The 16,447-nt window shown below is 41.2% G+C and overlaps 1 protein-coding gene across 1 annotated transcript in view; it reads left to right on the forward strand.

Annotated features, from left to right (window-relative positions):
- Positions 1 to 16,447, forward strand: part of COL6A6 (collagen type VI alpha 6 chain) — a 353,383-nt gene that overhangs the window by 149,310 nt on the left and 187,626 nt on the right. Inside the window, exons 3-5 of the mRNA XM_082258062.1 lie at positions 5,905 to 5,986; positions 6,077 to 6,667; positions 15,365 to 15,451. Of these exons, the coding sequence (XP_082114188.1) occupies positions 5,920 to 5,986; positions 6,077 to 6,667; positions 15,365 to 15,451 (745 nt within the window). The 5' untranslated portion in view covers positions 5,905 to 5,919. The remainder of the gene's footprint in view (positions 1 to 5,904; positions 5,987 to 6,076; positions 6,668 to 15,364; positions 15,452 to 16,447) is intronic.

Raw genomic sequence — 16,447 nt, forward strand, 5'->3', positions numbered from 1 at the left:
CTACAGAGCTGAAACTTCACAGGTACACCTTTTAGACCCCCCAGACACTAAATCCAAAGAAATCTCTTTTTTTTTTTTTTTTTTAATTTTTTCAATAATTGGCTATCTATCAAAAACGACAATTTTTAAGAACTTTTTTTTGTGTGATTAATAGTCCCTGGGGCATGACCCAGAACCCTAGGCACTTTTTAGGGGCATTTATTGGGTTTTAGGGCTTAAAAATGGTGTTTTTTGATTACAGAAGTTCGGGTCCCATTGATTTCAATGGGGTTCTGAAATCCGAACCGAACTTTCGTGAAGTTCGGGTGTTCTGGTCGAACCGAACTTTTCAAAAGTTCGATCATCCCTAATGTTCACCTCTGGGCTTCATCCAGTCTGAGACAGTAGGGTCGATTTACTAAAACAGGAGAGTGCAAAGTCTGGTAAAGCCATGTATGGTAGCCAATCAGCTTCTAACTTCTACTTCTTCAATTAAACTTTTACGAAAAAATAAACTAGAAGTTAATTGGTTTCTATGTAGAGCTGCACCAGATTTTGCACTCTCCAGTTTTAGTAAATTAACCCCACTGTGCAATGTTTTGCAGAATTCCAGTTGCCCTGCTAAAAGGGCTATCCGGAAGTAACTGAGCAGTAAGATGGCAGCCAGGATAGAACATCTGTAAAGGAATCTTATGGGTTGAAGTGTGTCTAGGGAAAGCTGAGTATAAGCTACTGCTGCTTGCTATTGCTAGAAGGAATATATATATATATATATATATATATATATATATATATATATATATATATATACTGGTATATAAATGTCTTGTGCACAAAAAACGCATAACATATATTTTTCATATTATAGCCTGGTAGTATTCTGTTTCCCTGGACAACCAATATCCCCATGTCACAGCACCACGTGATATCTGCCACCAGCACTATTATGTACTCACGTCACCCTTAGACCTATATAAATTAGGTCACAGCATTCCTTCCCCCACCAGGGGTTTACTGGATTCACCATCTCCTCTCCTTCAGTTTTATGGATTTTCAAACACTCCCACCTCAAACAAACATAGGCCATCATTGTGCTTTAACCATTATAAAAATCTTAAATTTTTATTAAAATCCCCAAATTTACACTCACAAGTACACTGTATAAACTGTGCAGTTGGATATATGACTTGTACAGTACACTGCCCCCTTAACCTCTTCAGGGGCGCACTATGGCCAAATGACAGCTACAGAGCGGGCGCACATTGCAGTGTGCATTGGCAGTGATTTGTGATTGCTGTGTCCTTAGGTTATCGCCAATACTCTACTCGCACGCTGTCAGCTGGCCCAGAGCTGATAAGCGGCAGTCCACACAGAAAACATATTCACTGATAATCAGAGCGCTGATCATCAGTGTCCTGATGATCAGTGCAGACCTAACAGTGTCCATCAGTGCTGCCAATCAGTGCCCACCAGTGCTGCCTGTCAGTACCCATCAGTAATGCCTATCAGTGCTGCCTATCATTGATGCCTATCAATGCCTTTCAGTGCTGTCTATCAGTATCCATCAGTGCTGCCTATCAGTACCTATTGCTGCCGCCTATCAGTGCCCATCTGTGCCACCTATCAGTGCCAATCAGTGATGAATATAAGTGCAGCCTCATCAGTGCCCATCAGTGCCATGTCATCAATGCCCATCAGTGCAGCATATCAGTGTCCATCAGTGCAGCACATCAGTGATCACCAATACAGCCTCATCAGCGTACATCAGTGAATTTTTCAAAAAATGTTTTCATTTGTTTAGCAAAAAATAAAAAAACCCAGTGACAATTAAATACCACCAAAAGGAAGCTCTATCTATTTTTAAAAAAATGACAAAAATGTAATCTGGGTGCAGTGTTGCATGACCACGCAATTGTCATTCAAAGTGCGACAGCACTGAAAGCTAAAAAATGGCTTGGGCAGGAAGGGGGTTAAAGTGTCCAGTTGGCAAGTGGTTAAGGAGCATCAGGAAATCGGCATCACCTTCTAACCATCATGGTTGGTTAGAAGGCGATGTCGATTTTCTGAAGCTCCTTAAGGGGCCAATGCACTTATACAATCCATGTGCACAGTTTAAAGTGCACTTGTTCATGTGAGTGTACATTTCGGGATTTTAATAAAAATTGAGGATTTTATATACCATATTTTCCAGCGTATAAGACGACTGGGCGTATAAGATGACCCCCCTACTTTTGAAGTTAAAATATTGCTTTTAAGATATACTCGCCATATAAGACTACCCCCCTTCCAAAGCAAGGCAACACCATTGAAAAACATTTTCTCAGATCTCTCGTATGTCTCCAAGGTACTGTAAGAAAGTGAGATAACCATTCAAACAGCACACTAGGTGCTGCATGGCTCTGTCACAGTTTGCCACGTAGCTTTTGGGTACCGATTTTGTTATTTATAAGCTGTGTTATAGTCTATCATTCAGTACAGCTATAAATTAACAAAGTTAGCACCCAAAAGCCATGTAGCACACTGTGACAGAGTAATGCAACAGCTAGTGCGCCGTGTGACTGAAAATCCTAATGCTAATCATAGTAAGGCACTTTAAGGATTCTACAGTGCGGTACTTAAGACATTAGAATATGCATATAGTCCCTACTCACTGTGTGCTGCCAGTGCCATGCTACCCGCCGCCATCGGGATTCGTTTTAAATCTCCCGCTCCCTGCGAGTCACCTCACATACCGTAGTCCCGTCGCCTGAGCAATAGAGTGCATGACAGTCAGATCACTCTGCCGCCAGAGAGCAGCTACGGTATCAAGAACTTCCTGAACATGCGACGCGGCACCGATAATGTACATGTGCCCGAAACTGAAGAAAAAGTCCCTGCATCGCTCCAATCTCCTGGGCATCTCTCTTGAAGGTACCTTGAAAATATTATACTCGGCGTATAAGACGACCCCCAACTTTTGAGAAGATTTTCCTGGGGTAAAAAGTCATCTTATACGCCGGAAAACCAAGCTATTTGACTAATACAGACAATATATGTATATGTGTTCTATGCACAGGACAATCATATACAGTACCTATCTATAAATATATAATTTGAGAGGTTTCCACCACTATTCACAAGTGTGCGTTGTTACTCATGATATATTTTAACCCCTTCACACCTTAGGGTAAAACACATCTTAATACCTGAGCACAATTTTGCAACTTTGCCGTGTGTTGGTAAAACTGTACATATAGTCACAACTACTTAGTGTATCCAAGTGGGTTATGCCTTGTTTTTTGTGGTAAATGGTAATTGATATCTCCTGATTTGTTTTTATTATCAAAGGAAAACTGGCCCAAAATAGTAAAAAATAAAAAAAAAAAATGTTAAATTCAGTGTCAGGACTCTGTGCAGGCCAGTCAATTCCTCCACCCCAAACTTGCTCATCTATGTCTTTATGGACCTTGCTTTGTGCACTGGTGTGCAGTCATGTTGGAGCAGGAAGCGGCCATCCCTAACTGTTCCCACAAAGTTGGGAGCATGAAATTATCCAAAATGTCTTGGTATGCTGACGCCTTTAGAGTTCCTTTCACTGGAACTAAGGGGCCAAGCCCAACCCCTGAAAAACAGCCCCACACCATAATCCCCCCTACACCAACTGATTAGGATCAGTGCACAAAGCAAGGTCCATAAAGACATGGATGAGTAAGTTTGGGGTGGAGGAATTTGACTGGCCTGCACAGAGTCCTGACCTCAACCCAATAGAACACCTTTGGGATGAATTCTAGCGCAGATTGCGAGACGGGCCTTCTCGTCCAACAACAGTGCCTGACCTCACAAATGTGCTTCTGGAAGAATGGTCAAACATTCCCATAGACACACTCCTGAGCCTTGCAGACAGCCTTTCCAGAAGAGTTGAAGTTGTTATAGCTGCAAAGATTGGGCAAACTCAGTATTAAAACCTATGGCCTAAGACTGGAATGCTATTAATATTGTGCATGTAAAGGCAGGTATCCCAATATTTTTGACAATATAGTGTATATATAACACATCAGGTGCTAAAAGATTGTGACCCCATGCTAACACTGACAATTCTGAATTAACCACATTGCTATACACCCTTAGAAATTTCTCGCAAACTTCTGCAAAAAAACAGGGATTTGGTTCACATATATTGTAATTCACGTTCAAGCTGACCAATTATGTCAAAGTAATGCCTCTCTGACTAGTTCATACTCTACTGCACAAAATGGCAAACATTTAACTTTGTTGTTGCATACTCTAATAGACATATAGGGGGAGATTTACTAAGACTAGTGCACACAAAATTTTGTGCAGCTGTGCAAAGTAACCAATCAGCTTCTAACGTTAGCCTGTTCAGTTAAGCTTTGACAATAAAACCTAGAAGCTGAATTGTTAGTATGCACAACTGCACCAGATTCTGTGTGCACCCGTTTTAGTAAATTTCCTCCTATATGTCTACCCATAGGGTTTCACCATATAAGATATTGTCTGTCCAGATAGCCTCACCATATACAGTATGTTACAGTATCTGTCTAACCATAAGGACTCACCACTTATAATATTATCTGTCCACCCATAATGACTTACTATATAAGATATTATCTGTCCATCTAGATTGCCTCACCATTTAAGACATTATCTTTGCACCCATAAGGCCTCGCCATGTGCCTATGGTTTCCCAACAAAATCACAGATATGCTGATATAGCACCCTCCTAGTGGGTGCTAGGTAAAGTATATGGGTGACCCTGCCTGCTTATCAGGAGGGCGTTAATTGTTAGTTAAACTGTCATGTGCTGTTAGGTGTGGCTGTTGAGATTGGGGAGTCTCCCCACTGTACTCAATGAGTGATCTCATTGGGCAGTGGAGGAAACCTGACCAATAGCACACCAGGGCTTGTATCTATCCCAGAGAGGGTAGAATATGCCACAATGCATCCTGGGAGGGGGTATAAGTCTGAGGGGAGCGCATGACAGGGGGTCTTTGGCGGGAAGCAGAGTTCCAGGAGGAGGGTGATGGCTGTCTCTCCTCATGTCAGAGTGAGGAAGGTGTCCTGGGCAGTCGGCTTAGAGGACAGAGGGTTGAGCTGAGCTGCAGAGAGGGATCCAGTGTGCTGAGGACCATGTGGAGCTGTTTGGGCCGGAGTTTCCAGTAAAGCAGAGTCGTGAGTACTGTAAACTGCCCTGGGGTCTGCCTAGGATAGGGGACCACTCCGGAAGGTCAGAGGGATCCAGGAGCCAGCTAACTAGGAGGAAGCTTAGAAAAGGGTGTGCCTGAGTCTAAGCCCTGAAGAGAGGTGTAGATGTAAAGAGGGTGCCGGTGCGGAACCTGAAGCGTTAAGAGTTGCAGCAGTGTTACAAGTTGCTACCTCAGCCAGTAAGGCTAAAGGGAGCTGTTATAAGGACTTTGTGTCACCGGTGAGTGTCAAAGTCAGTCCAGAGTTCACAAGTCAGCAAGTCAGCGTTAACAATCGCCAACCGGCGTTGACCGGCATTCAGCCGGCGTCAAATCAGCATCAGAAGGCATTTTTTTCTCAATTTGTCCCTTACAGTGTATAGTCGAGCCAGAGGAGTATCCCACTCATTCTCTTCTTCCATCCAAGTTCCAAAAATAAGTACAAAACCCAAAGATGCTGGACTGTTTCTTGTCTCAGTGCTCACACTTGGAGAACATGCTTAAATGTGCTGTTTTTACTAGCGGTAACCCTGGCAGACCCACATCAGGCCCAATGCCTGCAAATCCTGCTACACTAACACAGGAATTTGTGGTTTCACCCTTTTTACAAAGTTTTTCTTTATTCTTCCTATAATACATAGTAAATGTACAATTACCAATGCTATTGATGGACCTATTTATTTTGAGTCAAGTTAATCCATGTTTTTTTTTTTTTTCAAATTTCAGCTTTCAATATTGACAAAAGTCTTGGGCTTTGAAAATGAAACTTGTCTTTGGACTGCTTGTGATACTTAGCTGGCTGCAGCCATCATCTGCTCAGGACACAGGTAAGGTAAAAATCTGATAATCACTCAATCACTGTTGATTAATTTACTTGACTTCTCACACTGTGTTTTTTTTTTTATTTATGATTGCAGAAATTCCAAAATATGGAGATCTTATATTTCTAGTGGATAGTTCAGACAATATGGGATCAAAAATGTTCAACCAGCTCAAATCCTATGTATCAAAAATAATTAGTCAAATGCAAATAGGTGTTGATTTCTATCGCATTGGTCTGATACAGTATAACGAGGACATCAACACTGGTTTCTCTCTGTCAGAATTCAAGACAAGAAACCCAATGATAACGTATATAAAAAATAGGTTTTTGTTTCAAGGTGGGTCATTAATGACTGGTAATGCCCTCATGAAGGTCCGTGAAGTCCTTTTGTCAGACAAAACTAGAAGAGACAAATCAAAGTACCCACAACTTCTTCTTTTGATCACATCTGGGTCTTCCAATGATGATGTAAATCCATCAATTTCTGCTCTGAAACAGGACGGCATTCATATTATTGCAGTTGGAGTAAAAGAGGCTTCTTTGGGTGAACTGGAAGCGATGGCAACATCTCCTCAACTTGCCTTCAAGATAGCCAATTTTAGAGACTTAAACACAATTTCAAAGGATATGGTCACAACCATTCAAGAGGTAGTTGAGAAGACATATTATGTGGAAGGAACACAAGGTGAGACAATAACAGATCTCATTCTCTTATACATTGCAGAGCTCAGTTCTGTGTGACTGTAGCTCATGTTTTACTGTACACGTCACTCTCTGCCAAGGGGACTTAAGTGCCATGATAAATTTTACATAATTGGTATGGCAATTTAACATTGTGCATTCATCTTCTCAGCATTTACTTTTTCGCTTCACAGATATGTTGACTTTTACCTGCTATCTCCTTGCCTATCTGTCTGTCTGTCTGAAACTGTCATCCTGCAATCCTCTGTTTTTTGTTGCATTGATTTTAACCACTACCTTGCTGCTTGTCTGACTAAAACTGTCATCTTGCAGTCCTCTGTATTGCGGTAGATTGATTTTAATCACTTTAGTGCTGCCTGTCTGTCTGAAACTATCATCTTGCAATCCTCTGTATTATGGTTCATTGATTTAACCTACAATTGTTCAATTTATATCTATATTATTGGGATAGATTTACTATACTGTTGTCTTGTTTGATACGACAGAGAGCTTAAAGCGGTACTGAACCCAAAAGCAAACTTTTTTTAACCAATAAATAGATGTGATGTCTGTGTTAGATTTCTTTTTTTTAGGATAACTTTGTTTTATTTTCTTGTACAAAAGTTTTTATTTTGAAAAGAGGCATTAACATACAGCAATTAACATCCGCTTTGGCTTTGGCCCCTCTTTTCTGTCCTGGCTTTCTGCCCTCTAAAATTTTTGTTGGCCAACACCAGAACGGCCGATTGTTCGCCAGTCAGTACAGATTTCGGCCGACAGACAGCAGATTTGCAAGACTGGGCATGCTCAGAAAAGAAAAAAAGACAAGGAAAGTTAACCATCACATGACATCACTTCTGCAGTCGGCTGTTGTTGGCCGACAAAATTTGTGTGCAGTCTTTTGCAGTTTTCAACAGACACGACAGCCCTGGACAAAAGACGGCCGATCGTTCGGCCGACGATCAGTACGTGTGTACGGGGCTTAAGTGATTTTTCAAAAGAACAATCTCTCTTGCAGACTGTAGCAGTCTATACCACTGGCAGGGGTACTTACAATGATGGGCTTTTATTTATTCATGTAAAACCTTTATCCCAAAAAGGAAAAAGTGTTTGTTGTAGCTGCTTATAAAATATTTGCTGGTGTTTGACTTCAATTTGTTAGTGTATTTAAATTTGCCAGTCTATCTAACACTCCCAACCCCAGGCAGACAATGCTGCTGTCCAGATATGCATCCTGTTTCTCATTCATTAGTTCATAATTGATTAATTGGCAAGCACTTTCCCAGTCAATATCCCAATAAATTAGGAACAACTATTGGGATTAGGGCATCTGTCATAATAATTTCTACCGAAGTGATAATTTCTACTTAAGTGGTATGGACGTTTAAAAGGGCTGTTCAACTAAGACAGAAACAAGAAAGTATCACTCACAACAGTGCTGAACTCTGGCACTCTGGACAGACTACAAGTAAGCATTTCTTTAAGGCTCCGTTCACGCATGCTACGGATGTGGCTCGCAGCAGGGGGTCCAGTGCGTCCCTGTTCACCAGTCCAGGTGCGAATCAGGTCAGAAATTCTGCCTGAATTTGCACCTGAATGGAAACCAAAGACGCACAGGACCCCTTTTTAATGGGGACCGTGACCGTGCTGGAGCTGTGTGAAACTTGCTCTATTGAGAGCCGGTCCCACTCTCCTGTCATGCCAATTGGATGCAAGGAATCCCAAATCCAATTCACATATGTGTGTGAATGAAGCCTTAAAATGTGATTCCTACTATCTCCACCCTTTAACCTTCCTAGCGGTATTCCCGAGTGTGACTCAGGGTAAGATTTTTGAGCCAAAAGCGGTAACCCCGAGTCACACTCGGGATAGAGCTAGGAAGCTCGCTGGATCCTGGTGGAGGTTTCACTTACCTTTTCTCCAGGATCCAGCGATGTATGAGAGCGGTGTCCGGCGGCGGATGTTCCTCTCGATCGTCTGTAAGCCCCGGCTTCCGTCTCCGGCGACGTGACGTCCGCCGGGGGGTGGAACCGGCGGCAAATTCAAAAAGTATAAACACCAAACACACTGACACACTGTAATCCTATTGGATTACATTCCCAAAATATAATAAAGTGACCTTTTTATGCCCCCCAGTGCTTTCTCCATTGCACTTCCTGCATTATTTCCATACTTTGTATCTGGATTATTGCAGAGCGACCATGGCCTCAAGCAAGCGTGCCGCAACATCAAAAGTGATGTATGACCTGCTGGGCGATAGTGACAGCGATCCCGAATCGCACGGAGAGTGGAGTGACAGCGATGCATGGGAAAGCTCATCATCCGACGAAAGTGAGTTTAGTGATGATGATGTGCCGAGCGATGTGCGTACTTGGTGCGTGATCGACTGCGGTACGGAGCACGTAGCGCCCCCAAGGTTCCCGTATACCGGAACGCCTGGTCTCAAAGTTGATGTTGAGGAGGATAACCCCTTGGCGTATCTGCAGCTTTTTTTGACTGATGAGGTCATCGAAAAAATTGTTGTGGAGACCAACCGGTACCAGCAACAACAAGCCGCAGCACATCGGCGGTTTTCCAGGAGCAGGATGTGGGAACCCGTTACCAGTGCGGATATCTGGAGATTCCTGGGCCTTATTATTCTGCAGGGAGTGGAGGGGAAACCCCTGCAGAAGTGGTATTGGACCACAAACAAATTATTGGCCACTCCTTTTTTTGGGACCATAATGTCGGAGTACAAATTTTCCCTTATAATGCGATATTTGCACTTTGCCAACAATGAGGATTTTGATGAAACATCTCATCCGGCTCCGAAGCTGAAAAAGATCTGGGACATTTATCAATTAATTTTGAAAAACTTCCAGCGGTCCTATGTCCCAGAAAGAGACATTTGCATTGACGAAAGTCTTATGGCGTATAAAGGGAGACTTAGCTGGATCCAATATATTGCGTCCAAGCGAGCACGCTTTGGAATAAAATCCTTTATGCTGTGTGAATCCAGCTCTGGCTATATTTGGAACTAAGTTCAACCCAAGGTTCAGCAGCTATGGGATGGCAACCGCTTCAGTTCTGACGCTGATTGAGCCTCTGCTGGATCAGAGGTATTGTGTCACTACAGACAATTTTTATACCTCCCCAGAACTGTTTGAGTTCCTCCTACAGCATAAGACGGATGCTTATGGGACCGTCAGAGCAAACCGGCGTGACATGCCCCCCCAGCTTTGCCAACAAAAAACTCAAGCCTGGAGAGTTAGTTGCCTGGCAGAAAGGCAAAATGTTGGCACTTAGATGGCGCGACAAAAAAGATGTCTGCCTGATGAGCATCATCCATAACACGGCCACTGTCATGGTCCATACAAAAGGGGGAAAAGATGTGCTGAAACCGCAACTGGCCCTGGATTACAATAACACCATGGGAGGTGTGGACAGAGCTGACCAGGCCATGACCTTCTATCCAGCAATGCGGAAACAGCAGAAGAAATACTATAAAAAAAAATTTCAGACACCTCCTGGAGCAGTGTTTATGGAATGCCTTCATTCTGCTGAAAAAGAAAAGTGACCGGCCTATGATCCATGCGGACTTTGTGTGGAAAATTGCGGAGCTGATTTTTCTCAGGCACCAGACACCAACTGTAAGTCGATCCGGACGCCGTGCGGCTGGTGTCGTGAACCCCGAACGACTGACCGGTCGTCATTTTATGGACCTCATTCCGCCGACGGAGAAGAAGACTGCACCCACAAGAATGTGTGTGGTGTGCTGTTCCAAGCACGACGACACCGGGCGGAAAATAAGAAAAGAAACACGGTACTACTGTCCAGACTGTGATGTTGGACTTTGCGCTGTACCCTGTTTCAAAATTTTCCACACCCGGGACGTTTATTGAAGCAGTATGAAGAGTAATATTGCATCCTTTTTGGGAAAAAAAAAAATATATTGCATCCTTGTTTGACAAAAAAAAATGTCAGTGTTTTTGATTACATGATTTACTATCATTTATTGAATAAAAAGTGTTATTTTTTGGAAAAAAAAAAGTGTTATAATTATATTATTATTTTATAGTTATTTATTATATTATAATTTAGGATTTTGTGTTTCAAACTTTATCATACTCGGGATGTTATAAAGAAGAACACACGGTAAAAAGAAATCATTAGTAAATAGCTGGTTTGGGCTGCTCATTCTCCAGAATTGCAAGCAAAATAATGGTACCGCTTTCAGCACCTAAAATCCGAAAGAATCATACCGCCAGGGAGGTTAATATACTCTCTAACTTTTCTTCTTGCAATAGTTTCCATTCTTAAAGTGGTGTTCCAGCTGGGGAAAAAAAAAAAGTCAGCAGCTACTAATACTGTAGCTGCTGACTTTAAATATATAGACACTTACCTGTCCAGGGAGCCCACGATGTCGGCACCCCAGCCGAATTTCAAATTAACTGCCGGGTGCTGCCTCCATTCGTTGTAAGGGAAGCGTGCTGCGCTTTCTAATTGGCCCGACGATGGGGGAAGGAGAAGGGAGCCCAACTTACGTGTGACAGCGCTGCAGCCCTTTCTCCCGGAAGTGGGGAAGGGTACCTATCAAAAAAAGGTACCCTTTCCCCCCCCTCCCCGAAAGGTGCCAAATGTGGCACCGGAGGAGGGGGGGGGAGGAAGAATATCAGGGGAAGTCCACTTGTGGGTGGAACTCCACTTTAATACATTCTTATTCCTTTACCCCTCTTCTCTGTACCACATCTTATCACCCTCACTCCTGCCCTATCCCATTTACCACACTCTTTATCTTCTAAACCCATATGCTAACATATAGGTGTGATAGCAGAGAAGCCATATGGGTGTTAATTATTTCATTAGTGCAAGCATAGTGTTCTGCTACTTTCACACCTATATGTGTGTATGTGTATAAATACATATAAGTGTGTTTGTATATATACCCCTATACAGAAGTTCAGATGTTTTGCCTGCCTCCAAAGACCCACAAAAAAATGCCCAAAAAAAACGCCTGCAATAACACACCTGAGCGTTTTTTTTTTTTGGCGCAAGCATTTTTTTTGGGCATTTTTTGGGGGTCTTTGGAGGCAGGCAAAACATCTGAACTTCTGTATAGGGGTATATATACACACACACTTATATGTATTTATACACATACACACATATAGGTGTGAAAATAGCAGAACACTATGCTTGCGCTAATGAAATAATTAACAGGCATATGTCTCCGCTCCTATAACACCTATATATGTGTATGTGTATAAATACGTATAAGTGTGTGTGTATATATACCCCTATACAGAAGTTATACAGTATATATACACACACACTTATATGTATTTATACACATACACACATATAGGTGTGAAAATAGCAGAACACTATGCTTGCGCTAATGAAATAATTAACAGGCATATGTCTCCGCTCCTATAACACCTATATATGTGTATGTGTATAAATATGTATACGTGTGTGTGTATATATACCCCTATACAGAAGTTCAGAGGTTTTGCCTGCCTCCAAAGACCCCCAAAAAAATGCCCAAAAAAACCGCCTGCAATAACACACCTGGGCGTTTTTTTTGGCGCAGGCGTTTTTTTGGGCATTTTTATGGGGTCTTTGGAGGCAGGCAAAACATCTGAACTTCTGTATAAGGGTATATATACACACACACTTATATGTATTTATACACATACACACATATAGGTGTGATAGGAGCGGAGACATATGCCTGTTAATTATTTCATTAGCGCAAGCATAGTGTTATGCTACTTTCACACCTATATATGTGTAGGTGTATATATACAGACATGTGTGTGTGTATATATACCCATACACAGAAGTTCAGATGTCATGCCTGACTCCAAACATGTCCTCAAAAAAGCCCTATAAACGCCTGCAGCAAAAAGCAGGCTGACAGGCGGGAAGCCATATCGCTGTTCTATAAGTGACCTAAGAGAAACAATCTTTTCTCTATAGCGGTCACCCTGACATAGAAGGTCACCCTGCCATAGCAGTCAGAGTCAGTTAACTCTAAACTACACTACGGTCACCCTGGCACTTAACACGTTCCCTACAGAAACTAGATTATTAAAGCTAACTAAAGTGGAAAATAGCACCCTAACTACACTAGATATCCCTTTCCTCACACTAATAATTGCTAAATTACACTTTGAAGCAGAAGTAACAGAACTGCTTTCCCTCTCTTCCACGTCCCTGTATTACAATGCTAGGAATTTGGCGGGGCTATCTTATATACTGGGGGCGTATTCACTAATGATTGGCCTCTGGACCCCCTAGTCACTCCAATCACATACCTAGCATTCTCCTGCCCCCTCAATTGGCTTTTACTGATGGTTCTGGTCCAATCACGGGCTTTTAAAGCCCAGCTCCTGTCCCATTGCATTTTGGTCGGTTCTGGTTGCCGAATTCCGAACTTTTTCAGCAAAAAGTTCGGAATTCGGCCGAATTTTGAACAGCCAATGTTCGGGTCGAAACGATGGTCGACCCGAACCGTTCGATCATCCCTACTACAGAGGAGATTTCTAAACTTCTCTTGTCCCTCCTATTTATAGTGTAAGCTCTCATGAGCAGGGTTTACCTAACTGTATTGTCTCTCTATATCTTGTAAAGCTCTGTACAATCTATCAATGTTCTATAAATCCTGAATAATAATGTTAATAATAATAATAATAATAAATGTACAAATATATTTTTATTTACAAATATTCCGTGAGGTATAATGAGCAGCCGCAGATGTCCTATTTCTTTGGACCTCTGCAGGTCAGTTGCTTGGAACACATTTGGAACCAGTTGTCTTCCTGCATCTGAGATGAAAGCTGGCACAACAATTGCTTTAGATGGCCAATGATCTTACTGCAATTTCTAACAACAAATCAGCAGGGTTCTTTTAGAATGAACTCCTGACACCTTTAAATATAATAAAGGCATAGATATCTTCCATGATATAATATGTAAGGCTAACTTTTGATCAGTCTTGAGTATAATGTAGACCATTCACAAGTAGATCATTCAGTAAAGTAGGGCACAAATAAAGGCAAAACCATATCCTGCAATTACCAACAAAAAAGAACATGTAATTTATGTGAAAACATCTATATAAAAAAAAAAGGATTGGTACATATGTTCTTATGGACATGTTGAGGGACACAATATAATCATGCAATAATTGAGCACTCAGATTTTAGCTTATTCAACCTAACAAAGACAAAATGTAAGGAAATTGTAAACAGATAAATATTAGTATGGGCATAGAGGTGGTGTTTTGCAAAATCTACCACTCTGTGTGTTTTCTGTAAAATTCAAAAGATTTCTACATGTATGTAATTTAGATAACAAAACAACAAGTGCAAGTATAAAGCTATAAAATTAATGATACTGATCACAGCCATTCAAGAGTAGCTTAATATGCAGAGGAGATTTAACTACCCAAAAGGTTACTGGTTTGTTGGCCAGGCATCACATATACTGTAAGTGTTTGAATACATTCGGTACAAGATGTATCATTGTTACTGCAAGACCTAGAAACATAGGGAATGGGCAGCTTTATGGCAGATGATGTTTATTATTGAAAAATGTAAAGTTATGGAATTAAATGCTAAAAATATGAATGCAATATTATCTTTAGGAAGGGCTGCTCTGGGTGAATCTGTGATGGAAACGGATTTGGGGTCCTCGTGGATCACAAACTTAGCAACAACATGCAATGCCAATCTGCAGCTAAGAGAGCTATCAAAATACTCTCTTGTATTAAAAAGTCCATATACAGTATTCAAGAGATGAGTCGATAATTCTGCCGCATTGTAAAACACTGGTTCAACCTCATCTTGAATATGCAGTATAGTTTTGGTTGCCAAGCCAAGAAAGGATGTTCTTAAACTAGAAAGAGTTCAGAGAAAGACAAGAAAGTTAAAAGTGTCTGGAGAACCTCAGTTATGAAGAACAATTACAAAGATCACATTTATTCACGCTAGAGAAAAGACGTAATATGAGAAAAATGTATAAATATAAAAAAGGTGATTGTATAAAAGATAATCTTATTTTACTCTAAGGTCCCTGAAGAAAACACATGGCTACAATTTAAGATTTAATGAAAAGAGGTTTAACCTTCAATTGAGAAAGGGGCCCTTTACACTCTTCCCCAGCAAAAGTGGTATTTGCTAAGAGTGCTGGTGAATCAAAAAAACTTTTTGATTTCCTCCTCAGTCAGAATAATACCGGGCTATGGAAAATCCTAAACTTGATAGGAGGATAAGACGGATTATTCCAAAGACTTATCCAACTGCCTGTATGGGATCTAGAAGACTTTTTTACATGCTTACAACAAATTAGCCTATGCGTGTACAATTTTTGCCTTCCTCTGGATCAAACACATAAAACATACACACTTTGAACTTGATGGACCTGTGTCTTTATTTCAATCTTAGCCATTACGTAACCATGTACGGCTTTTAAAGTACTCCAATCTTCCTCCTTCCCCAAGGGATGTAAACTGTTTCTGGTGAATTTTTTCTTATGTAACTTTTTTATTTGCGTGTGTGTGCATGTGTATTAAAGACTCAAAGCATTATAATTACCCATTTAATTTAAAAAGGTGTTTCTTAACTTTACTTTGTGCTTGATATTGTAAAGAATTTTTACCCCCTAAATGTCTTACTTGCATTTATCTATTTGTGTTTTTTCTTTTTTTTTTTTTTAGAAAACTTTATAATTACTAACCCAGTAACACCAACAACAATCTCAACAAACTTTGGTGTCCCTAATGCCTCAGAGAGTGCAACAGCAGGTAAAATGACTTTTTAAAAATAATTACTGTAATTGCAGTAGCTTCTACACCTTGGTACATTTTTTTTTCATTCAGCTATTATTAGTGATCTACAGTTACTTTGTGTTACTCTTTAAATCTATTTATTTTCTATAGGTATTACAGAATTCATATTTGTACTGGACAGAATTTATTGTGTAATTTAGACTGTACATACAGTACATAAGAAGATCTATACTGCAAATGTGTGCCCGCCCCTTACCTGAAACTCACTTTTTGTAACTGTAGTAAACCTCCCCATGGCCCTTCACGCAGTATGTGTTGCTATGTCCCCTCATCCCATTGCTTTTGTGTCGATGTCTGCCATGAGGGTAAGAGGTTCCCCTGAGGAGTATTCACAACTAACTTGTTGCTGCAGAGCAGAAGGGGTGGAGCCATCTGGAGTCTCACAACTAAAGGCTGCTGGATAACCCAGTCTTGTCTATATTCTCCTGTTCCTGGAAACAAGGCTCTTCAATAGTGGGTGTTGTAACGACTACCAGCTGGTTACTGGAAACATCACAAATAAATGCACATATTCTCCAGTACAGCAAGAATCCTCAAATATTGTCTGAAGGCTTTTATTGCAGAAAGATCACATCACAAAAACAAGTGCAATGTTTCGAAGCCACGCAGGACCCCTTCGTCAGGCATGTGATCATCACATGCCTGACAAAGGTGTCCTGTGCAGCTCTGAAACATTGCACTTGTTCTTGTGAAGTGATCTTTCTGCAATAAAAATGCCTTTGGACAATATTTAAGGATCCTTGGTGTGCTGGCGAATATGTGCATTTATTGCTGGATATCCCAGTGAAGGCTCATGCATAGATTTGGGCCACAATCTTGGCCAAATGCTGGAGTTGAAATGTGCTTGTCTGTAGGAGAGTATGTGCTTATGACGAACTAAGGAACCACCTACAAGGATGGGACTGTACACACACAAAGCAGGCCATTGTGCATCTGAATGCATTGCAGGTG

The sequence above is a fragment of the Pelophylax lessonae genome (assembly GCF_965119305.1).
Source record: "Pelophylax lessonae genome assembly, chromosome: 5".
Lineage (NCBI taxonomy): Eukaryota > Metazoa > Chordata > Amphibia > Anura > Ranidae > Pelophylax > Pelophylax lessonae.